Raw genomic sequence first — 25,630 nt, forward strand, 5'->3', positions numbered from 1 at the left:
TGTCAATTATAACCAGAGTTTTATTATGGCACGATCTAACATAATTTAGTAATCCGATTGTTAAACTCGTATGATCACAACGTGCAGGTTGCTGTTGTTGCTCGAAACGGTGCTGTTCCAAAAATCCACCTTCCCAGAAATGACTTTTCTATATTATATTCTATTTAGTGAAAATAGTTCAAGAATAGCAAGCATGTACCATACTATATTGATGACCAGTCACATGCTCTGTGTAACATTTATGAGGTGTCTCCCTCAACCGTTGGTCGATATTATGTCTTTGCGAAAGACGGGCTGAAAAGTGTGGAGATCCCTCTAGTTTTTGACATCGATGTCTTTGCCCGAAAAAATGGCTGCTTGTGTAGTCCAATATTTTATATATCCCTTGTACATCAAGATAGAGAAAAAAATTATAGATAGAACGAAATTGACGTCCCTCAGTTCTTTGTTATTGTTTTTAGCCAGCTATTTTTTCATGCGTAGTTCTCACTATAATATTGTTTAAATCAGGTTAGAAACGTTGAAGGTTACACATTTTTTGTTGGTTTAATACGTCTTATCGGGTTGGCATGTGTAATGAGTTATTTAACTAAGCGCAGTGCATCAATAAACGTTGTGAGCCTGTTTTCAACGCTGTTAAGTTCTATTTAAACGATAAATATTATAACACTAATGGAAACAACAGTAGTATATAGTGAGCTGAATGACTAGAACCAGATTTAAAAGATGGATGTGGATGATTGGTGTGATCGTTTTTTTACCTGCTAATCGATATTTTTAGATCTATTATGTATTGATTTTAGTTTGATTATGTATTTATAAGGACTCATTGTTATTATTTGTTATTGAATGTTTATTCAATTCCCATTTTGAGTTCGATTATATATCGAATGGTCAAATGCTTTATAATAAGTCCGTTTCGTACACCTGAGTCTAATGACTCATAGTTATTGATTAAATATACAATTATCTTATTGGCTATTAGATTGTATTTGACCTAGTTTTCTGATACTAATGCTTATTGAAATCATTTGATTGGTTCTTTCAAACCTACAAGTTCAAATATCTAGTATCCGATTGGTTGTCATCATCTCTTATACCAATGCTTAGTTCTCATTCCGTTTGATTGATACTTTGGACGTTTTTTTTTCTTCTTCTTATTTGTTAACTGTTAATACGCATTGTTTGTTTTGATCAGTAAGATGAGCGCGTGTGTTTATTGAGTGTTCGATTTGCCATCGATTATGTATCGAATCGTTAATTGCGTAATAATAGGGCTATACAGCTGATTGAATGGCTAAAAGGATCCTATCCGGTGTTATTAGGTTCCGACTGGTTCACCCGCGCCGCAGCGCCGCAGCGCAAATTGAGGTCACGCAGTACAGTCCAAGGACTATAACGCTGAGTCGCGTTGTTCTTTTAAATTGGTTTCTTGCTCCTGAGTCTAATGACTTATTAATTTAATCAATTAAAAGTCTATTGATTCCCTCAAAGGTCAAAGGGCAAATAGCTCAGGCGTCAGCCGCACTCAGCGCGGCAAAAAAAATAGGTCAAGGTCATTCAGAGCAGCCGGTAGTCTAAATCATTTTGATTGGTTCTTTCAAATTCTCCAATCTTGATTGGATATCATATTGTCATAGTTTCGTCCGTTTGATTGGTTCTTTGAAATATATTTTTGTCGGGACAGTGTCATCGTAAAATGAGTGGTCTTGTGAAAGCATTAATTCTCAATGTAGAACCAGATGAAATGTTCCATTGTGTTAAAACCGTGATAGATCAATGTTTTCATCTTTGTCATCAATCACTCTTTCAACAACCAGTATTGGGTAACCCATTGGGTTTTTGCTCGGTGATTGATACATTGTTTTAGCAGCATATCAACTGGTATAGGGTAGTGATTCTAATTGCTTACGCTAGAAGAGTAGCTTTACGTCATCCAGACAGGGAAAATTTTTCTCAGATCGTTAGTCTTCATCTTGAGAAAAAACTTAATCATTGGCTCGAATCACACGGTGGTTGGTTAGCGATGCCTCGTCAGATTATACCATAAAGGTATTGGATAATGCGTCTCATGAATTCGTGTACTTTTGTCTTGACTGATACTGAAATGGAACTTTTTGTGAAAGATTTGCTTCTCGATCAACAGATAGATGATCGTTATCAGAAAGCAATTGCAGGATATGATAAGTATATTCACGAACATTTATCGACCTGTCCGTTGATAGAAACCAGAGAACAATTGTATATCGTCGCAGACGAATTATTCTCTCAGATCAGCTGGGGTAGAATCATTGTTTTTTTATGTTACATTAAGCGTGTACTCCGTATTCACCCGGATAGAGAAAACTTTGCTTTATTTGTGGGTTCATATGTGGACAAAAAACTCAGCAGCTGGATTAAGACAAACGGTGGGTGGCCCTCTATGATACAGGAGATTTCGCCCGTCAATCGTTGGACGAATCGAGTACTTTTCCCCATGATGTTTTACTTTGTGATTTGGAGTGTAATCGAACAACTCAATTATCTTTTGAGTTAATGATCATATTGATGATTCGAATCATTTTTTATGTTTTGAATAAAAGAAGCGATATCTTTTCATCTTGTATTGTTTACTCTTTTATAATTATATTACCCAACAATTTGTTACAGTTTCGAAGGATTCTTTTTTGATGCTAATTTTTCTTTGAAATTTAATGTGAACATTTCGAAACTGAAACAAAAGTAGTTCCCCATATAATAAAATTAAAATCTTCTTTTACAACAAAAACCATAACAGACACAGAAAAAAAAGACATAAAACCATGTGTTGGTGAATAAAATTCATTTTGTTTTATTTTTTTTCACAACATCGAAAGCAATGTACTTTCACACACCAGTTACACCTTATACAATAATGATCTCAGGTCATTCACACATTCACATATCAAGCTTTTAAATCATCATTATAATTTTCTATAAATATTAATAAAAAACAAAAAGCAAAAACAACAAAACTTGACCAAATAAGATTACGATCTAAATAGAAATGTAATAATAATAATAATAATAATAATAATAATAATAATAATAATAATAATAATAATAATAATAATAATAATAATAATAATAATAATAATAATAATAATAATAATAATAATAATAATGATAGAATTATAAAAATATGATAAAACAAAAGATCATAGAAACAAACGAAAGAAAAAAAACAAATAAAAAAAAACAAAACAATATAAACAACACTTTCATACACCATACACATCTTATAAAATGATCATTCACACACTCAATCATTAAACATTTTTTTTAAATAAATGATTAATGGATAGCAATGTTACATATATCATAAACATCATTTTCATCATCGTCATAATCATCATCAACAACAAAATATTTGTAATTAAACAATTTAAAGCAAGTCTTAATTTCATAAGCGATCAATCAATCAAAAGCAAACGGTTAATGCTTATCAATTGTATTATAATCATCATAATCATCATCATTATCATCATCATCATCATAATCATCATAATCATCATCATTATCATCATCATCATCATAATCATCATCATCATCATCATCATTTTCTTCATTTTAAAAATCATATATTAAGGTATAAAGTAAATAGAATTATGTCTTGTTTTGTGTACACGAAATAAATTTTATCATAAGGAATCTTATTTATTTTTATTTTATTTTAAACAACAAACATTCCAATTAAGATTACCCAACCAAGGTGCCTCGGGATAAATGAGTAACAGCTCTTGCCACTTTTAAATCGTTCATACGAAAATGATAGGGATTAAAAATAGATAAAAGTTTTGACAAACTTTCACCTTTACTTTTCTTCAACACGAAATATATAACGTACAAACCACATGTGGAACTGGTTATACCCTGAATAATACGCGGGTTGTGTTTACAGCTTCGACTATTGTTTTCCACAAATCTTTGAATTGTCGGATACGCAGAAGGCGGGAACCCGAAACTATCCATATATTCTGCCTTTCCCATCCCGTTAAAATACACAGATACCCAATGTTTTCCGGGACCGGAACTCGACTCTGTGTTAATAATGTACGCAGCGGGTTGACGAGAATTCGGGTTGTTCGGAAGTCTATCTTTAGGATAAACACCTCGAAAAATTCGTCTCGCCCTAACGTGTCCGTTTAACATCGTTTCGATTTCTACGTTGTTCATGATGAAAAGTCAGTGATCACCTGACGAGTGCGATCAATTTCTATTACACTATCTAATTCGCTGTAACAGAACACAATGATCGGATCAGCTAGTGGGGTCGAGAATTTAAGTTCTAGTCTAAGCGACTCGCTTTTTACCAGTTCAAACTGGTTCCCGTCTAATAGCGATGGTGACAGATCAAAATCAAAAAGACTATAACCCTGAGAGTAAGCATTATAATCTATTCCATTTCCGGCATCGTTGTTAACCAGTCCAGCTGCTAGCATAAGACTGTGATAAGCTCTGACATATTGTTTACTACTGAAATTCGGAGTTAGTGCTTTGGACGGTATCTGTTTTCCGTTCAAGTACAGGGCTAGATAGGACAGATCAAAGTACTGGAAATTAAAAGGATTCTTTTTGTAATTTCCATTAAAGCTAGTGCTTTCGATTAGACCCAGTACGATCTTAGTCGGGGTTTGCGATAAAAACAAATTATCTTGCACTGCACTTAAATTTCCTTTTGGAATAGAAAAGGTTTTATGGACAACGCGTTTCATGGGGTATTTACAATTGCCGATGTGAAGTGCTTCCTCGTGTGGCAGGGCCACGGCTGGGTTTAATTTAATCTTCCTAACATACAACGAGGCGTGTGTAATTACACTTTTAAACCCCTCAGCATCGGTCATGAGATGGAAAGCATCTTTAGACGGGATAAGCCTCAACTTTACATCAACTCCATTAATTAGATACCGTTCTTGATGCATGAAATCTAAATGTAGTTTTCCCATCATATCCACTTCTTTACTCTCTTTCACCAGCTCTTTCCGTGCATCGAAGCCAGCATTTGTACTATCCGTTATTTCTAGTTTACCCGGGGTGTCCTCGTGAAAAAATTCCATTGTCAGGTGACTCCTTTTCGCACCTTGATCATAATTCAACATTGTTTCTACAAAACTCCTAAAAGGATAAACGTTCTCACTTGACGTCACCAGAACATCGTTCAAAATGATATCCACTTGTGAAAACAAGGCATGAAACCAGGTGTTAACAGGGGCAACATTGCTATCGGCGTCTAAATTAGTTCCATCCGCCTTTATTACTTTAACGCGTACGTGCATAAATGTGTTATGCAAATCCAAGTAGTCTGACGTCCCCCCGCTGATCGAAAATTCGATCGGACCTCCACTCGACAAAGTAGAGATCGGATGGTATTCCACAAACAAACCATCCTGAACAGCAGTCTGGGTGACGGGTAATGAGAACAGATCGAGTCCGCTGTGTACACTCTCTGCGGAATAGGGATGTAACAAAGCCATGATAATCAACCAAAAATGTCTTGAGCTACGTTCTTCCTACGTCTCTTCCTGGTCTTTTGTCGTGTCTGAGTAGGTCGTCGTCGTTTTATACGCCGAGTCACACGTCCGGGTGGCGGCGGCGGCGGCGGCGATGAAGTTGAAGTCAAACCACCCACGGCTCTGTTGAGTAATCTTTTCCCACTCTCCCCGCGCGTCGTTTTAAAGCTGTTTTAACATTCTGACCGGAAATGACGTCAGATGCTATTTAGGCACCGGTTTTTGCACCTTCTTTTAATAATGTTTTAGCGCCCGATTTCAAGATGGGAAACAGAGATCTTGCAATACCACCAAAGATACTCCCAAGCCCTCGACCTCTTTGATGTCTTCCACCAACAAACACGGGTAGACCACGTCCTGCTTGAGTACAGTAATAATCATCGTAACCTTTTTGATTGGATTTGAACACGATCCCTTTTGTCATGACGACTGTTTACGCATCGAATCTCTTCTTTCGAAAATGAAGTATCACGATAGACTTCCCTGAAGCAAATGTCAAAGGTTCGCCTTTGTCGTTGGTTAAAAGGATTTCAACCGTGTCAAAATTAAATAGTCTGAGAGGAACATAGTTAGGTTTCTCAAAAATATGATGAACTATGTCTTTGCTTCTATTTCCGCTCGGTACGCATCTCAAAAGAGGTACGACGCTATCCCCAACTATTCTAGGTTGAACGAGGTTGCAATATACGTATACTGCTTCGAATCCGACGTTTAGATGTAATGGCCTTTCACTCGACACAGACGTTGGACCGTATAAATAATGATTTGGAATATTCAAGAGATTGCTCAATGTCGAACTCAAGTGCAAAAAAGTTCCTTCCTTATATAGCCTTATCATTACTCTGCGAGTTGCACGGTCGTAATAAAATTTGATGAAACCCTCGTGCTTCTTTTTTATTTTCCTTCTTATATGAGTCATCATCGTTTTAACCAGTTCATCCGGTGACTCGTATAAACCCGATGGGATGAGTACGGTATCTTGTTCGCTGTCGTTAGTAACTCTAAACTCGAAAAATGCTTCATTCTCAAGGATGTTGTTATTCGTGTTACTGAATAATATTTCTGATAAACCGACTTCGTATTCTGTCGATAAATCTAACACTCTTGGTAGTTTTGTAAAATAATGCCCTGGAGAATTATTCGGAAAATAGCTCATGCTGCTATTAGAAGGTAAGACTAAATAAGACATGATTAAACTCGTTTATTCAGTGTTGGATTTGGAAGAACGTAACCGAGACAACTACTTAGAAGCGCTACCCATAGTCTGTCTGTTTCTCCGTCACGCGTCAAGTTCACAGTGTTCCAAATTGCTTCTCAGCGATCTTTTAGTCTGAGTCACTGAACCGTGAAGTCAGTGATTTCACGGCAGGTAATCTTAATCCTGGGTGCATTCCTTACTAATCCCTATCTTTCGTTTTTTTGTGTTAATTCAAACATTTTTTTTCACCCCGATAATTGAATATAACATTATATTTTTAGTTGAATATCATTTACCCTTCTTTGCTACACATCATTGTGAAATTTTTATCAAAATAAGTTTATTGGTTATGTTGTAACTTGGGTTATAAAAGTATGTAAATAATAGAATTTTGAAAAGTGATTTCTCAAATATAATTAGTGATATCTCATTAACCAAACGATAGATTTCCTTCGTTGATAATTTATAAGTTTTAAAATTTTATTGTCTTTTTGGTGTGAAAGTTCGGTTAGTGCGCGAAGCGTAGTTTATTTTTTATGATTTTTTTGATTTCACCTATCAGGTAAAAAAGGGATCATATACTTGAGATACACTTAAAAATCTCAATTCACTATGTTGTGACTTCAAAAATGAAATCAAACTGTTCTTTGACATTGATATTGGAACGGACCTTAAAAATAAATATTCAGAAGTTATATGCTATAAATGTGAAAAGAAAATTAGAGACATGAAAACATATAAGAGTCTACTAGCAGTTGTAGAATCTTACAAGACCTGTGAATTGCTTACTGATGTGCCTCAAGAGAAAAAAAGAATGGGAAACTAAGATCCCAATCACAGAAGAAAAAATAGCCTTAGTTGTTCATAAAGAAAAACTGTCAGAACGATGTGGGCCAGTCTGCAGTTCTCTTGATGATATACTAAAAACAAACAAAATCATATCTCAAGTATGTCATAGTCGTAGCTTCATAGGAAATCATTGCCATAGATATTACACACAAGACGTTTACGAAAAACTCACTGAAAATGTCGTTTCTAAAACATACATGTATACAAACAATAAATTAATCAGAGATAAAGCTGAAACTATAAACAAATGTTTTGATGAAATAAATGGAGCTTATTCTGAAATACATTCACTAATTTCTCACACAAAACCAGTCACAGAGACAGTAATAGAAAGTGTTAATAGCAAGATAGAAAAATATATGACAATATACCGTAATTACTTTCCTCAAAATGTACTTCCAAAACACCACATATTGGAAACCCATTGCATACCTTTTATGAAGAAATATACTTTGGTCTAGGTCTTTTAGGAGAACAAGGAGGTGAATTGCTACATTCAACAATTTCAAAAATTGAAAAGAGAACACAATCAATGAGAACAGAATCATCTCAATTAAAAACAATAATAAAAAGTAACCTCCTGCAGGTTTCTCCTGATATCATGTCGCATGTGCCCCCCAAAAAAAAAAGTTAGAGAGAAATGAAAATTTGATGAATCAAACAAAATAATACTTAAACATCTGTAAATATTTGACATATTACGTGGTTAAACTTCCTCTAAAAATAGAGCTGTTATTTGTATATTTTGAGTTATATGTTGCTTTCTCAATCCCCTCCCCTTTTTTTCTCTTTTCTCCTTATCCCTTTCTCCCTCCAACTATCCTCCGTTCAATAGCTACATCCTCCACCACAAATCTTTTTGTTCTTTCTCATACCTAAACATATCCATACACATACCAACACACACTAGCAACTCCCCATCTCTAACACAAACACACACACACACACACATACACAAATATAAACACACACATGCATTGACACGCAAATCACTCAATACGCAAATTACTTAATATCTAATTTATAAATGGGTTTGGACGCATTAATGGACTCTACTAGTTTTCACAATGACTTTTAAAATAAAATGAATTCAATTTTTTGTAAACACAGAGAAAGTGCTGGGTATCTGCTTTTTAAAGAAAGTGAATATATAATATTAAAGTATGTTTGATGGCATTCTAACTATATTCTGTAATCTGGAGTTGTAATACAAGAGAGATTGCATATTGAATCCTCAAGGACGTCGAATGTTGAATGGGAGGGTTCAAATATCAGACGGAATAGTGAAATAACCAAATTTCCGGCACATGTGAAATTTTGTGACTAATTAGAAATAGTCTTTGACTTTTAATTAGTGAATTTTTTTAAAACTTTGGTCGTTTAAATTTTTAGATAATTAAGAGTTTATTATGCATGTTTGAGTGAATTTTTTTTCAAAAATACTCTGAAAGTTAATGTTTAGTGTGAAAATTATATACATCTTATTATTAATAAAATTATATCAGAATAAAGATCATCTTCTCCTTTTTCTAAGTAATCACTTTGTATTTATAAATAACATTTTTAAAATAGTTAAAAACAGGTTTAAAAACCATAACAAAGGTTGATAATTTCAATAGTCACAAAAGGCTCTGACTGAATAGCAGAAATCGGTGAAGCGTGACAGTATGCATTGTGAGAGCAGGGGTAAAGCGGGCTGAACTAAAAGATCGCTTTTGGAACACTGTGAGTTATATAATGATACAGACACAACAATCGACACAATCATCATCTGACACAAGAACACGATCTCCCCTCTAGGGACTCGTTTCCCAAACATAGACCAATAAGATGAATTTCTGTTGGAATTATTACTTTCACTTTCGGATCCTTCCATTTGAAAATTAAAAAACAAAACAAAACAAAAAACAAAAAAAAAAAAACAAAACAAAAAACAAAAAAAAAAAAAAACAGGAAAAAAAAACAAGACCAAAAAAAAAATAAAAAAAACAAAAAACAACAAGGATGATAATTAATTGTAAACACGAAGATAAGACTTTGGTATCCAAGAGTTAAATGATGAATCGTAACCGACCCACTTCACCAAAAGTTCTTGTCCGCTTTTACGCTTATCCAAGACGGTCTCAATTCTGTAGATTTCTTTTGCACCAACTTTTTGCAGTTCTTGTTTATAGAAGCTTCCGCGCACGCATTCGTTCTGATCGTCTGTAATTTGGTAGGTTCTAGGTGTTGTTGAAATGGATTTTGTCACTGTAAATAACTCTTCGGTCCAAGAGGGTAGGTAGCCCTTTTTAAACAGTCGCCTACTTTTACTTATTCTCACACGATCGCCGATCAAAAGTTTTGCACTAGTTTTCTTTTTAGGTCGATCATCCAAATACAATGTGTTCCATACGGCCCCTTGATTTTTCTCTGTTACGTCAACAGGGCGTAACTTGATACTCCTATGATAAGAATGATTATAACTTTTCACTACTTTGGGTAATACGTCTTTGAATCGAGGAGAGTTCTGACGAGTAAACACACGCCACAGTTTTTCTTTGAGAGTCCTATTGAATCGTTCAACTACCGCAGCTTTAATATCCTCGTTCTCAGTAGTAAAGAAATCAATCCCATTCCGCTTCAGAAATTGCTGAAAGCTTTTATTGACAAATTCGGAGCCTTTGTCGGTTTGGAGCCGGATTGTTCTTCGACCAGACTCTAAAATAGTCCTGAAAGCATCTTTTAACGTTTCTCCCGTTTTGTCTTTTATAGGAACAGCCCACGCAAACTTGCTGAAGACATCGATACACGTCAAAATGTATCTGTACCCGTCATTGTACGATTTCAATAGTTGAACATCAATGAGATCAGCCTGCCATTGATGGTCTATTCCACCTACAATAATCCGTCGACGCGGAAATTTGTAACGAACGGGTTTATGAAGGGTGTATGCGTCTTGATGAGAAAGCCAAGAGCTGACGACAGTTTTTTTAAGTTTCGTAGCAGTCTTTAACGGTTTAATACCGCCATAAGATCCCGGTTGATTAGGATTGTAATAGCGAGCGCGTAGTGTTTTATCTCCTTTCATTTGAATGAGACCCAGGCAGATGTTCTCTCCGGTTTAACCGTTTCTAAATTCCTCGACGGACGTTGTCTAATATACGCCCACCTGTCAGCATGACCGATGAAATCACGTGGGACGTTGGATTCCTGCAGAGCACGAGCAAAATATTCCCATCCTTCAGGGTTGACAGACTTTCTTTTGCGGAGTGCGTCATTGACTAGATCAAGAACGTTTGAATTTGGGATGATATTACCTCGATATTTAATTTCCCCTCTCGGGTTCCATTCAAGCTCTGTGTGTCTTTTGAGATAATCCAATAATCTCTCCGCTTTCTTTCTCAACGAAATAGGTACGCTCTCAATAATATCTTTTGTTAAAGTGTCGTGTTCTATTGGGTCATGTGTTCTTATTGATTGAGGATTGGTCTTAGTTACCATCTGATGTGATCGTTCATCTTTCCGCTTTAAGAATTTCCACAGCACTTGTTGATACAACTCTGCTTTTTCGATTGAGTTCATATCTTTTCGCGTTAGAATATCTTTCATCTGCTGATCAAGATCCCAAAGCTTTTCTGTGGACGGTTCGGTTATCGGTGATTCTCTTCGGGTGTGGATTGAGTCCAAGAGACGTTGGTCCACCAATACCATTTTCTTGGCATGCTCCATCTCATAAACCACCCGCTAGTATTCCACCTAAAGTAGCCAAGACAGGTTGAAGAAGGGCACCTAATAGACCACCTTTTTGTAAAAGCTTCTTTTGTCGAGATGGTGAAGAGCCTTTTTTTGATAAAAGTCTTAAACTTCTCTTGTGTCTGATCAAACGCTTCTTTTGTACTGGACTGAGCGGAAGATTACCGCGTAATATATTCAGTGCACATTCGCATAACGTATTGATTAGATCCGGTGACGCTCCATTTAAAACTGCTTTTGCTACTCTGGGTTTAGCCTCTCCAAGAAGTTTCAACATTGAAACGTTACGTTTTACACGCTTAGACATTACTTTTGGATATAAACAACTTGTTTTTCAGGAGAAAAAACGTCTGTTCTTACACGAAGATGGTCAGGTGTATCCTGTCGAAGATCGATCACCAAATAACCGTGAGGTACGTCTGTTGCGTCCTTAAATGCGTCTAGTAAAAAATTTGTCTTTCCGGGATACAGTTGTTTTGCCAGCTGAACGATCTGCGAACGGTCACGTGGATTTTTAAAAATTACGAGATAATGGAGCATTCAAGCTGATAGTGCGATGTTCTTTATTTTTTGAGAAAAGATTTTGTACAAGATAAAACACTGAAATGTTATTGTGATGCGATTTTTTTGTAAATAGTTTAGTTACGCTGTCATCAGTTTCGGCCATTAAGTCATCGAGTATCACAAGACGGTGTTGGGTTCCATCCCAAAAGGAAGATTTTGGTATCCCTTCTATAAAAGTTATCCCTTGTAACGCTTCAAAAGTTCTCTGCCACTCTCCATAACACCATATAATTTCTTCAGGTTGCGGGCTCATCATCTGATTTAAATGCTCAATAAATTTTGTGACCCATACAGTTTTACCACTCCCAGAAGGACCGGCGATGAGACATGTAAAAGGATGTTTGAAACGCGGGTCCATGGTTGTTACACCAGAAGAGGATCTGTACTGATTCCGTCTGAACAAACCTTTCTCTTTATATAAAAGTAGGATAGACTAGCTCTCTGTTGTGTGTATGTGTATACGTCCGAGTCTAGTACACGAAAACCCTTATTTTCTCCCTCACCACTCTTTTGCGTTTGCAAAACCTTGAGGTACTTTTCTTTTGTGAGTTCATTCAATCGCTTTGATAAACCCTTACAGCTCGTTTTAGACTTCCCTTCTCTGAAACAAATATAGGTCTTCGAACAAAGAGCCACACCCCCGTCTCCTTCAAATTCTAGCTTGAAGAGACCCGGTATCCGTCTGTCATATTTTTTGCTGTACGCGACAACAAGGATATGGTGAAAAGTTGCTTTGTTTTTCAACTAGCTCTCGAATGTGTTCAGGACAAGCAATACTCGGAAACCACGTATGATACTGTTTGTAAAATTCATCAATCATGTTCGGTTTTAAGAGGCTTTGAATATTACAGTCGGAAAATGCAACGTATAAGCTATCGGTATCCATTTCAAAAAGTTGATAATCTGCCCTTGGAATAAATCTGTCTATGAAATTGTATTGTAACTGTAGCATTCTAAGTTTTGCGTACGAGTACACAAATGATCCAATTTGAATGGGGAGCGTCCAAAGAACGGTACGTTTTGCGGATTCTATTTCATGTAAAGTCGATGTCAACGGAGTCATTTTTCTGAAATAAGGGCTATTAATGGTTTTTGATACAACATTTTCATCTTCGGCGTATAAAACTGTCGTGTGTTTATCAAGCGCCTCGAGAGTCTTACCATAAGCCGAGTTACCCATTAATTTCATGGTTTCGGCTAAGATGCTATTTTCAGGATTACGATCGCCTTCACGTCTAGCGTCTGAAACCTTTTGCACAAAATTTGAAAAGCATGCACTTGGCATATATTCAATCACTTCTTGAATATCATCTACAATAAGACCGTGATTGAGATACCATTTGAGCAACGGTGTGGTCAGCAATATGCTTTCGGTATGGTAACTACTAATCAGAGTTCGTCGAGGTTGTCTTAATAGGTTATTTTTCACGGCGTATTGACACATGGTTTCACCTATATCTTCTCTTGCAACGAGGGTATTTTTAAAGATGGGTGGCATGTCTGCGTAATAAGAATAAAGGTCTTTCGGGACCCTGATAGTACACTGAACAAAACCGAAAATTTTGTCTCTATCAACCGCGGACAGTATCGATTCTTTTGTGATGCGGGTCCCTTTCTTAAAACAGTTATTATTAAGCGGGCGTAATTTCCGTAAAAAGGCAGATATTCTAGGGTCTTTTTTCATTTTTTTCCATTCGCATTCATAGATTTCTATCAGAGTAATTCCCAAAATATCTCTAATATACGCATTCTTCTGCGCTGTTTTTTGTTTTCTTTGTTCAAATGTTTCATTACATATCATGGTCTTTTCCTGAATACAGGAATGAGAATGATAGAAGCAACCTTGAAATTCGTAAGCAATTTGATTCGTCTCATCATACCCATCGACCTTGACCTGTTTTTCATGACCTAGATTTTTTTCCCTTCCGTTGAATTTATGACGAATAGGCACCCTTTGTATATGACTCATCCATTCGAGCCATTCGAACGCTGCCTGTCCAAACTTGTCTGTTTTCTCAGATTTAAACTCATTACTTTTACGTCGTCGGACAAATAAACCACTAGGCATATCTTGCTGAAGGCAGTATAAGTACAAGGAATTAGCGTCATAACCTTTTAAAGATTGCACGGGTTTATCTCCCCTGATTAATGTACTACCCTTTTCTACGAAACGTGTGAAAATAATCGACGGTCCACCAACGATGTTGGACTTTAAAAGCTGATGAAGATGTTTATGCTTTTCGTTGAATAATGAAAATATTACATTTCTAGGAATGGTCTTAAACAGGTATCTTAACGTAACCCCTGGGATCGATATCGCTTGTTTGAAAATGTCTAAACCTAGCTCTTGATAGAATTGCGTCATGCGTTCAATAGCCGTTAACATTGGTCCTACGTCACGAATATTGTAGAAAACTAAAAAGTCTTTCATTGTACTCATTCCCTGTTCCTCCCATACTTTCTCACAGTAAGCGTAGTCTTCTTGAGAGATGGTGCAATTTTTTAACGAGCTGAAAAATGCTGATATAGGTGGGAGTGACGTTTCCTTTAATTTTTCTAGACTGTCAAAGTACTCATAAGGAAAAAAAGATTTCTGTTCGGTTACATTATAGGCTTGAAGAAAATTTGAGTAACTGAATCCGGGGGCCAGATAATTACAAACGTCTAAAAATTTTAGCTTATCGTTCGAAATGCAAAGAAAACTGTTGTTTTTCTTTACTACTTTGAAATCTTCTGTTTTCATTAGTTTCTTCACAAGGTAAGTTTTAAGAACGTTTAAATCATACATTTTAGAATTGAAACCTATTACAACCATTTGATGTAGATATTTATCTAAAACAGCTTTCAATTTCTGATTATCACCTATTTGCTCGTATGTGTTTTTGAATGTTGTTTCACTGAGAATAGTGAAAGCGTGAATGCTAATTTCTTCTAAGTAGTCTACCATACGATTTACTAACTTTTGAGGATCACCTTCGGATATGTAACATACGGGTTGTTCATAACCTGGAACATTTGAAGCGATTGCTATAGACATGGGTAAGTGTCTGGCGTGATACACTGTTCGGTTTGCTTGAGCTTTCGGTTCGGGTAAGTTATCTTTATTAAAATAAGACTCGATATCGAATGTACACCTAAAAGGATACACGTAATCGGGATCAATAGAAATTCCAGCATCTGCTAATTTCTCTAAATCTGTTGGAAGAAGTTGAAAAATTCCACCCGGGTACCTAGATTTAGTTGCATCCCCTTTACAGTCTTTCTCATGTCGTAACAAATTCGAATGTTTTGTCCAGAGTTTACTACAGTGAGAACAACCAAATATCTTAATAGCCCTTTCGAGGTCCCTAATATAACAAAAATGATTATTGACAAGTAAAACGTACATCGTATTAGAAAAAGAGTTTGCACTTCTCCTAAAGACTACATATCGGTTGGGAACATGATCCGTATCATACTTTTAAACAATGACATTTATTTCAAATAACTTCTCAATTTTGTCTAGTTCTCCTATACTTATACCCGGATATGTTGTTGGAAATGTTGATGTATACAAGCTAAACAAGGAGAAAGTGTAGTCGTCTAAGTCATTTACCCGTTTTCCTCGAGCCAAAGATAAGCATCTGAAGAAGCATAAATTATCGCTGAAAAAATCATTGGTCCTGTTATAATTGTACTGTAGAGTATATATGTATTTGTTATTTTTAACAGAATCGGGAATGTTAACATTACAACAACCAATAGGAAACTCTTTCATCTTATTGATATAAAACGTGGTCGATAAAATAGCCTGAACCCTGAAACGACTATCTGGTCTATGCTGACGGGCAAATTCCAAATGATCATTATTACTAAAATTTTCAATAAATTCCTCAAAATCTTTCCAATTACTAATAAGTCTGGGAATTTCTAATGCTTTGTTATTATTAATAGACCCGTGGAAAAAACGATATTCCGAATTTTCTTGATTTTGCAAAAGAAAAGAATGACTAAAATTGATTTTGAATCTAACGCTTTGCCTGTTGAAAATTTCCTTTAGTTGTTGAAGGATATAGGGAGAGCCCCATTCTATTGTGTACACGGACTGAAAAATCCCTTCTAAAAAATGTGTCTTAATAGATTCACGATGTTCTTCTAATAACCGCAATACAGTTTCATTTTCTTCGGTTTGTTCTACATAACTCGTAGACAATAAACTTGACGAAGTTTGTTTCTGTTTTTGTATTTTATTTCCTTTTTGTTCTTGTTTTTGTTGTTGACGTTGTTGTTGCTGTTGTTCACGTCGTTGTTGACGATTTTGTTTTTGTTTATCTCTACGCTGTTGTTTCTTAAAAATTCTTTGCTGTTTTTTAAGCTCTTGTTTTCTTAACTTCTGTTCGTTCTCTTGTATTTTATTTTGTTCTTTAAACTGCTTTTCTTTCAATTTTTCTTCTGGTGAACTGCACTTTACGTTTTTTTGATGGTTTTGTAAACTATCTTTCCTAGAGAAGTTCTTTTGACATTTCAAACAAGTATGTACTATAGAATTGTCATGTTTCTGTTTATGACGAATTAAATTATGTAATAATTTAAAACTAATGCCACAAATTTCACAGATGTACATGCTTGGTAACAACTATAAATATACAATTCTACTATAATCAAATAACAATTTTTCTGTTTTTGTTTTTTAAAAAAGAACGGGAGGAAAATGCTAAAAAAAAAAAGAATAAAAAGTAAAAATTTTTAAAGTTAAATGAAAGACATATCTAACAACTAATAAATAAAAAAAAATAACTATAGAAAAAATATTATCTCACTGTTAATCACTAGACGATCTGTTTAAGAGTCTTGAAAAATTCTTCATTCAGATTTTGACTTGTCCTTGTTTTTTACACGCTGTCAATATACCACTGTTGGGGAGGCTCCGGTTTCGTTTGTATAATCGATGGGTTTCTTCCGGTTCTGAAAATAACATATGGTTTAGTTTAAAACTAGAACTGTTTATCTTACAAGTAAAGACATATAGTACAATTTGTAAAAGTAAATAAATCAATAAACAAATAAATAAATACATACATTTACAAAAAAAAATGAATGAATGAATGAATGAATGAATGAATGAATGAATGAATGAATGAATGAATGAATGAATGAATTAAACAAAAAGAAAAATCAAAGATAGTTTAAGATAGATCCAAAAAAAAATATAAATAAAAAAAAATACATCAATTTTTGATTTTGGTCATCATGTATATATACAAGTAATTATTACAGAGAAATAAGAGAAGATTGCTACTTACTATTGATGGGTCAGCTCACTCCTTTTATCATTTGGGGATTTATTGATCTTCTGTATCCGAGATTTCAATTGTATCGCTGTCCGATAGGATTTCAATGACTTCGGTAGCTTTTGATGATGGTTGTTGAGTGTCCTCAAATTCTGAAACAAGATACGACTTATTTTAGTCGAAATATGTAGCGTTATGAAGAGACATATAGGGTAATTAGATAAATTTGGATACAAACATTTAAACATTTCAATAATAATATTAAAATCAATCCTATTATAACTCAAATGTATTAAGAGAGTTCTATATATAACTATTGAACTAAATATTGAATATTTATCACAATTACCTAAAAATACACAAAAAAAAAAAACAAAAAAAAAACAACAACAACAAGAAAACAAGCATACTACTATAATAAAAAAATAATAATTAAATAAATAAAAGACAAAAAGAAGTGTTTGTTTGTTTTTTGTTTGTTTGTTTGTTTGTTTTTTTTGTTTGTTTTTTTTTTTTTTGTTTTTTTTTTTTTTTTTTTTAAAGAGGTAAAAATACTAAAATAATAATTAAACTAAAATATTTTATATATAAAAGACACAAATGTAATCTTTAAAGGCGATGTCTTTTCATTTGAATAATAATGCTATTTATCATTTAACTCACGATTTTCTCCGTCGATCGATGAGGGTTCAGGGTCGTTGTTTAAGCACACTAGACGAACGGCTTCCTCTGTGCCTACAACATCTTCGAGCAGTAATGCCTGTAACACTGGTTTAAGTTTAGTTGTAACAGTTTCTTTTGTATTGTCAAATGCTTCTTCGAAAAATCGCACAATCTTATCTTCAGGGGGTAGCATCAAACAATCATGCGCCATTTGATTGGGTGCGAAAATGCGACATCCTTCGCAGTTTGAAATATCAATAGCGTATATATGCTTCATTAAGTGGTTTTTAGAAAATTGAATGAAGTTTTCCATATTAAAGTTCTTCTAAAGGAGAAGAAAAAAAAAAAAACAAACACATATCACAGATTGTTAAAAAAGTAAAACTTTTTGAAAGTGTTACACATCCTAAAATAAAACAGTCAGACTACCGTTGATGACGATAATAATGGTAATGACGAGGACTATTTCTTCATGTTTTCTTGTTGTTTTCTTTTTTTTTTAGTTGCCGATTCATCGCTGTCTTTTTTTATTCTTCCTTGGTCAATATGTCGTATGTTTTCTTTGATAATTTTAACAAAGTTTTCAATTCTTTCTTTGTTCAAAGCTATAAACTTATCGGACGATAGAAGTATTCCTCAGAACAATAATGCCTAACTTTAATAACAAATGTTGATGACGATAACGATGATGATGATAATGACAATTTACATGTTCTTGTTTCTTTTCTTAGGTTTCAGTTTCTTTGTCGATGGTTCGTCGCTATCCTCTTCATTTTCGTCTTGGTTTGCTAATATATCGTTCACTTTTCTCGACAATTTTAGTAATGCTTTCCACTCGTCTCTATTTAAGGCAATGCCTTTTTTCGATGGTAGAAGTTTTCCGTCGTCGTTACTCCCGTAATAACGTATGTGTATCTTCGGGATACCGTTAAACTCACCTACACTTATGTGAATATTTCTATTTCCTATCGGTACAGGCTCCATCGTGAAGAAAATTGAAATAGAAAATAAATCTAAGTTAATTAAAACTCAAACACACAAAAAATAGAAGAAATCACTTCGAACTTGTATTTCTTTAACGGAAAAGGCAAGCTCGCTGCAGTGGAATGGAAAAAACGAACAGCAGAGCTGAATTTATAGGGTAAAAGAATGCTGACTTTACAAGACTGGGCAAAAAAATGCTGACGTTGTAGGCGTGGCCAAAAAAAACGCTGACTCCATAAGCGCGGGAATAGTTATATCAAACGATGGGAAAATACCCAGAGCAAGGTTAAGACTTTATGACCCGTCATCTCAAAACGGTATTAGATCGGAATGAACAAGATTAAGAAAATTGAGTTTAACGTCAAAAGAGTCAAAATCAGGAAAGTTTATTATTTTGAAATTTAACTTACAAAACTCTATTTCCTCAACAAAAGCATTTATTTTAACTCAAATTTGATACAACAGGTTCAAAATTCAATTATACACAAAAGGTTAATCCAAGCTTAACACCGTTTTGAAGTGATTGGTTACGTTTGGTTTTTAAAGTGTTTTTATTCTTTTACGCGGAATATGAAATGTAAACATATGTTTGAACTTTTCAACGACAGAACGGTGCCATCGTAATGAATTACGGCGCCATCGTAATGAATTTTACAGCTGTAAAGGGCGTGAGAAAAGTAAAACGATAGCACAGATGTTTATTATAAAGTGCTTAAGAAGCTTCTGACCTAGAATATCAGGTTTAAGTGCTGTTTTCTCACGAATATAAAATGTAAGTTAATTTTCCTCTAACCGAAATTACCGGACGCCTGGAAAAAAAAAATTATATAGACGAGAACGAGAAACCAAAGGGGATAAGGTTCAAATTCAGGTTCTGAATGAAAGAGGTATATTTAGGACGTGTCTGAAAGTATGGTGTTAACTAGTAACGAGTCTGAAAGAGGATTCGGATTATGTTCGATAAACAGTACAGAAACTGGGTTAGCGTCAACTCTATGTATAATAGAGATAGACAGATAGATAGATGGAGAGAGAGAGAGAGAGGGAGAAGGAGAGAGAGAGAGAGAGAGAGAGAGAGGGAGAGAGAGGAAGAGAGAGAGAGAGAGAGGAAGAGAGAGAGAGAGAGAGAGAGAGGAAGAGAGAGAGAGAGAGGGAGAGAGAGAGGGAGAGAGAGAGAGAGGGAGAGAGAGAGAGAGAGAGAGAATTTCTATATCGTTAAAAAAACAACACGTAATAAATTGCTTGTCACTCTTTGGATAGGACGCTGGACTATCGAAAAGTACTTTCAGCTTGGTCCAACAGACCTAGCTACCTTATCATTGTGTTGTATGGATAGGGGAATAAAAAAACAAACAAAACCAAACAAACTCGAACCCACTCCTTTTGTGTGTAAAGCGAGAGCTCTACCAATTGATGTTCCCTTCTAGAGGTTAGGTAGCGCACTTTTATCCTATCGATCAGAAGACTGGTGATAATAATGTAACTGTATTACAAACCAGTATTTAAACGAGAGAACATCTAAAAAAAAAACAAAAAACAATAATAATTTTAAAAAGCAGACAGAACGTAGGGTTTTGACTTTTAACGTAAAATAAGCCACCAGGTGCAGTTGTAAGAAAGAAAACGAATACCAAGACTGTTTCTCACGATATTTAATCTTCGATGTTGTTTGAAAACGGGTTTATCTAAATATAAACACGAGAGGGCGATAAAGCCTGTGAACTCTCAAGCAGGGAGGGTAAATGTGTTCCAGATGTGGGTGTGGAAACACGCTCAAAAGCTAATGAGATTTGTAGATATTTGTCATGGGAAAGTGTATAATAATTCTCTTTAAAAAAAAAAAGTTCTAAGTCCAAGAGTCAGACCTGGGAATTGAATAAACACTCCTTATACGATAGCGTGGTCGAGCGGCGTGGTCTTTGCTTCGTACCTTAAAGGTTTCAAGTTCGACTACCCGTTACGCTGCGTGGTATTTAACAAGTTACCTTGTTTTACTCATTTTTACGGCGCTGAGCTGCGGCTGATGCCTTGGTTATGTCAGTCTTCATTTGGACTAGACACTAAAGACACATTTCCCATTGGGAATTAAGAAAGGGATATTCTATATTTAATCAATAACTATAAGTCATTAGACTCAGGTGTACGAAACGGACGTATTATAAAGCATTTGACCATTCGATATATAATCGAACTCAAAATGTGAATTGAATAAACATTCAATAACAAATAATAACAATGAGTCCTTATAAATACATAATCAAACTAAAATCAATACATAATAGATCTAAAAATATCGAACCAATCAAATGATTTCAATAAGCATTAGTATCAGAAAACTAGGTCAAATACAATCTAATAGCCAATAAGATAATTGTATATTTAATCAATAACTATGAGTCATTAGACTCAGGTGTACGAAACGACGTATTATAAAGCATTTGACCATTCGATATATATTCGAACTCAAAATGGGAATTGAATAAAGATTCAATAACAAATAATAACAATGAGTCCTTATAAATACATAATCAAACTAAAATCAATACATAATAGATCTAAAAATATCGATTAGCAGGTAAAAAAACGATCACACCAATCATCCACATCCATCTTTTTAATCTGGTTCTAGTCATTCAGCTCTCAATATACTACTAACAACCCAAAATTATTTGCTGAGCTACGCCACTGAATGGAACTGTGTTATGATTATTTTCTCCCTGTAAAAGAGAGGCATCAGACCATTACTGAAAACATTTTAAAAGTTCGAGCATATTTTATTGGAAACGATGAAAAGATTAACGCAATTTGGCTTTGTGAGAAAACTGTTTGGTCTATCACTATCGGTATTCAAAATTTGTAATTTTACTTAAAATATTAGCCTGCATGCAAAAAAATCACAGAACCACGGGACTTGTAACGGACTATAACATGAATAACATTATTCTGTGGCAATAACAACTTCGTGACACGAACATCACTCCGGGCAGTTAATTAAAATAGAAGATTCGTACAATGGACGTTGGTTACAAATTACCACGGCTCCGTAGTACTTGACGATTTGTCAATGAATTCATTGAAGTCTTCGGCTCTTTATTATAAATTTAGACCACTATTTTGGTAATTAGCTATCACTAAATTCTTTCAATAAGACTATTCATGCAATGCGTTCAAGTAAAATAGTCACATCTGCTCGTCAGAGGAAACTTACCAATATACAAAACCATTTCATAGTCAGATTGATATTTTTTAGTGAGAACTAATCACCAAACATTTGGTCTAAAACATTAACAAAGAGCTGAGCTGAGTTTAAATATACACCAAGTATTTTGTGCTGGTCGATCGGGCGGACTGGTGAGTAATTTCTTTAAACGCATACTACCAATAAACACAATACAATATCCATTTCTATTCCTTTAATGTTTGATTATTAAAGCTGTTAGAATGAATTTCACTCTCCATAATCACACGATGACTATAAACAATAAATACACAATCCCACCTGTTTCACTCGTAGAAATATCATGTCTTAAAATTATGCGATGTGAAATGAAATAATAATACTCACGATAACGTAGAAAAGCTGCATCCTGGACCTTTGCTGAAAACAACTGATTGTCACTGCTCAGACAGCGATTTTTATGATGGCAATTGGACCATACCAAACCCACACATCTCGGAACGAAGCCAAAACAAATATGTAAATTCAGAATACACTCAAACCCCGATAACTTGACAATTTCTGTAATCCAATTGCGTTTGAATGAAATCAACAGTAAAGACAGGGGTGCAATATTTCACTGTTTAGTTGTGTGTTCACGAAGATTGTGATCAATTGTCTCCAGCTGGTATAATGTCAGGAGTCAACAACAAATACCTTTGAAACTTTGATTGATATGAAGTATACCATCTATGGTTTATGCTCTTTAGGAAACTGAAATCGTTCTCCTTAATAAAACAACTAAAGTTTATTAAAGTCGCATTGTTTTGGTCTTCAATTCAGTTTTCAGTATTCAATCTATCCGATAGAATACCGACAGGGATAACAGATAAATAAAGCTAAGGATATTGGTTGGTCAGTACTGACCAATGAGTGCTGGCACCTATTGGTCTGTGCCATCCCGTCATTTACCAGCACTGACGAACATCATTATTATTATTATCATTATTATTATTATTATTATTATTATTATTATTATTATTATTATTATTATTATTATTATTATTATTATTATTATTATTATTATTATTATTATTATTATCGTCATCATCATCATCATCATCATCATCATCATCATCATCATCATCATCATCATCATATATTATTATTATTATATATTATTATTATTATTATTATTATTATTATTATTATTATTATATTATTATTATTATTATTACTATTATTATCATTATTATTTATTATTATTATTATTATTATTATTATTATTATTATTATTATTATTATTATTATATTATTATTATTATTATTATTATTATTATTATTATTATTATCATTATTATTGTTATCATCATTGATATTATCATGCCAATTAGTATCATCATGCTTTTGAGAATGAAATATTAATTTGCCATTTGCTGCCTCGAAAAACTGCGTGTCATGTTCTTAGTAAAAATAATAAGGTGAATCTCGGTTGAGTAAAATTTAAATTCGCCTTAGAGCATATACTTGTTTTTGAATTAAATACAAAGATATAATTCATGAAAACAGATTGATATAAAGTTGTCTGTTTTTGTTTTTACTTTTTGGGTTGTTTTTTTTTTTTTGTAAAAGGGGGTGGGGGGGGGAAGGGGGTTGTTGTTTTTATTTTATTTTTCATATTTATTAACGAATGAAGTCTCACTAAAAGTGCATTTATTTACTTCGTCATGTTGACAAACATCATCCAGAAAGCATGCCCAAAGTTCTATTGTCTATTGTATTATTATTATTATTATTATTATTATTATTATTATTATTATTATTATTATTATTATTATTATTATTATTATTATTATTATTATTATTATTATTATCATCATCATTATCAGCATCATCATGCTGATATGACCTTAATGTGTTGCAATCGCCGTAAAACCTTTAAAAAATAAAAACAAAAGACTTAAATAGGACAACATTTGCCTAATCTTACACTTACATAGATTGTTGTAGGATAAACATTTAATTTTAAGTACAAAAGCAGAATAGTAAATAGAGCCTTCAACAATCAATAAACTGCCGATGGAAATACGTGTAACTAAAAAATGAAAAAGGTTAAATGTCTGGATAGACAAACAGAAAGAGAGACAGACCTATTAATGGATAAATAGATAGGTAGATAGATAGATAGATAGATAGATAGATAGATAGATAGATAGATAGATAGATAGGAAAGAGGGACAACAAGAGAGAGAGAGAGAGAGAGAGAGGGAGAGAGAGAGAGAGAGAGAGAGAGAGAGACAGAGAGAGAGAGAGATGTTCGATTTGTCGTGCTTTCTTTGTATACTGCAAGAATAATTCTTATTATTATTATTATTATTATTATTATCATTATTATTATTATTATTATTATTATTATATTATTATTATTATTATTATTATTATTATTATTATTATATTATTATTATTATTATTATTATTATTATTATTATTATTATTATTATTATTATTATTATTATTATTATTATTATTATTATTATTATTATTTATTATATTATTATTATTATTATTATTATTATTTATTATTATTATTATTATTATTATTATTATATTATTATTATTATTATTATTATTATTATTATTATTTTATTATTATTATTATTATTATTATATTATTATTATATTATTATTATCATCATTATCATCATCATCATGCTGATATGACCTTAATGTGTTGCAATCGCCGTAAAACCTTTAAAAAATAAAAACAAAAGACTTAAATAGGACAACATTTGCCTAATCTTACACTTACATAGATTGTTGTAGGATAAATATTTAATTTTAAGTACAAAAGCAGAATAGTAAATAGAACCTTCAACAATCAATAAACTGCCGATGGAAATACGTGTAACTAAAAAATGAAAAAGGTTAAATGTCTGGATAGACAAACAGAAAGAGAGACAGAGCTATTAATGGATAAATAGATAGGTAGATAGATAGATAGATAAATGAAAAAGGTTAAATGTCTGGATAGACAAACAGAAAGAGAGACAGACCTATTAATGGATAAATAGATAGGTAGATAGATAGATAGATAGATAGATAGATAGATAGATATATAGATAGATAGATAGATAGATAGATACATAGATAGATAGATAGATAGATAGATAGATAGATAGGAAAGAGGGACAACAAGAGAGAGAGAGAGAGAGAGAGAGAGAGAGAGAGAGAGAGAGAGAGAGAGAGAGAGAGAGAGAGATGTTCGATTTGTCGTGCTTTCTTTGTATACTGCAAGAATAATTCTTATTAATATTATTATTGTCATTATTATTATATTATTATTATTATTATTATTATTATTATTATTATTATTATTATTATTATTATTATTATTATTATTATTATTATTATTATTATCATTATCATTATTATTATTATTATTATCAGCATTACTAAGTTTATTATTAGCATGTAATGAAAATAAAAAAAATAAAAATTTAAACTAATAAAATCGATATTTCGAACAGTGACGTCACGATGCTGCCTGCATCTGTCCAGTCCACAGGAATAGGGGAAGTTTGGCAGTCTGGACGTTTGTTTATATTCATTTCAAGGTTTTGAAATAACATAACTATCTAGAGACGATGATAATCAAACGTTCAAGCTCCGTACATTTCTCTAT

At 33.5% G+C, this 25,630-nt stretch overlaps 2 protein-coding genes across 3 annotated transcripts; both read right to left on the reverse strand.

Annotated features, from left to right (window-relative positions):
- Positions 1-4,190: 4,190 nt before the first annotated feature.
- LOC144966179 (uncharacterized protein F54H12.2-like) lies at positions 4,191-5,492 on the reverse strand. The gene has a single exon (XM_078902365.1). It carries the CDS (start codon positions 5,490-5,492, stop codon positions 4,191-4,193), a length of 1,302 nt encoding a protein of 433 aa, XP_078758491.1.
- A 6,380-nt stretch (positions 5,493-11,872) lies between these two features.
- LOC144971487 (uncharacterized) lies at positions 11,873-17,869 on the reverse strand. 2 transcript variants are annotated; one of them, XM_078912459.1, is made up of 3 exons: positions 17,808-17,869; positions 17,157-17,296; positions 11,873-16,818 (listed from the first exon to the last, which is right to left on the reverse strand). In XM_078912459.1, the coding sequence occupies exon 3, from the start codon at positions 15,260-15,262 to the stop codon at positions 12,560-12,562; it is 2,703 nt and encodes a 900-aa protein (XP_078768585.1). In that variant the 5' UTR covers positions 15,263-16,818; positions 17,157-17,296; positions 17,808-17,869; the 3' UTR covers positions 11,873-12,559. The 2 variants fall into 2 exon arrangements, with proteins under 2 accessions (XP_078768585.1, XP_078768576.1); XM_078912450.1 differs by lacking the exon at positions 17,808-17,869 and having other exon boundaries at positions 17,157-17,497.
- Positions 17,870-25,630: the final 7,761 nt, after the last annotated feature.

This window comes from Berghia stephanieae, chromosome 1, assembly GCF_034508935.2.
Source record: "Berghia stephanieae isolate SIO BIC M18660-M18661 chromosome 1, UCSD_Bste_1.3, whole genome shotgun sequence".
In the NCBI taxonomy this organism is placed as follows: Eukaryota; Metazoa; Mollusca; class Gastropoda; order Nudibranchia; family Aeolidiidae; genus Berghia; species Berghia stephanieae.

Coding starts and splice junctions, on each gene's coding strand:
- LOC144966179 (XM_078902365.1), bottom strand. CDS start 5,492: ATGGCTTTGTTACATCCCTATTCCGCAGAGAGTGTACACAGCGGACTC.
- LOC144971487 (XM_078912459.1), bottom strand. CDS start 15,262: ATGTACGTTTTACTTGTCAATAATCATTTTTGTTATATTAGGGACCTC.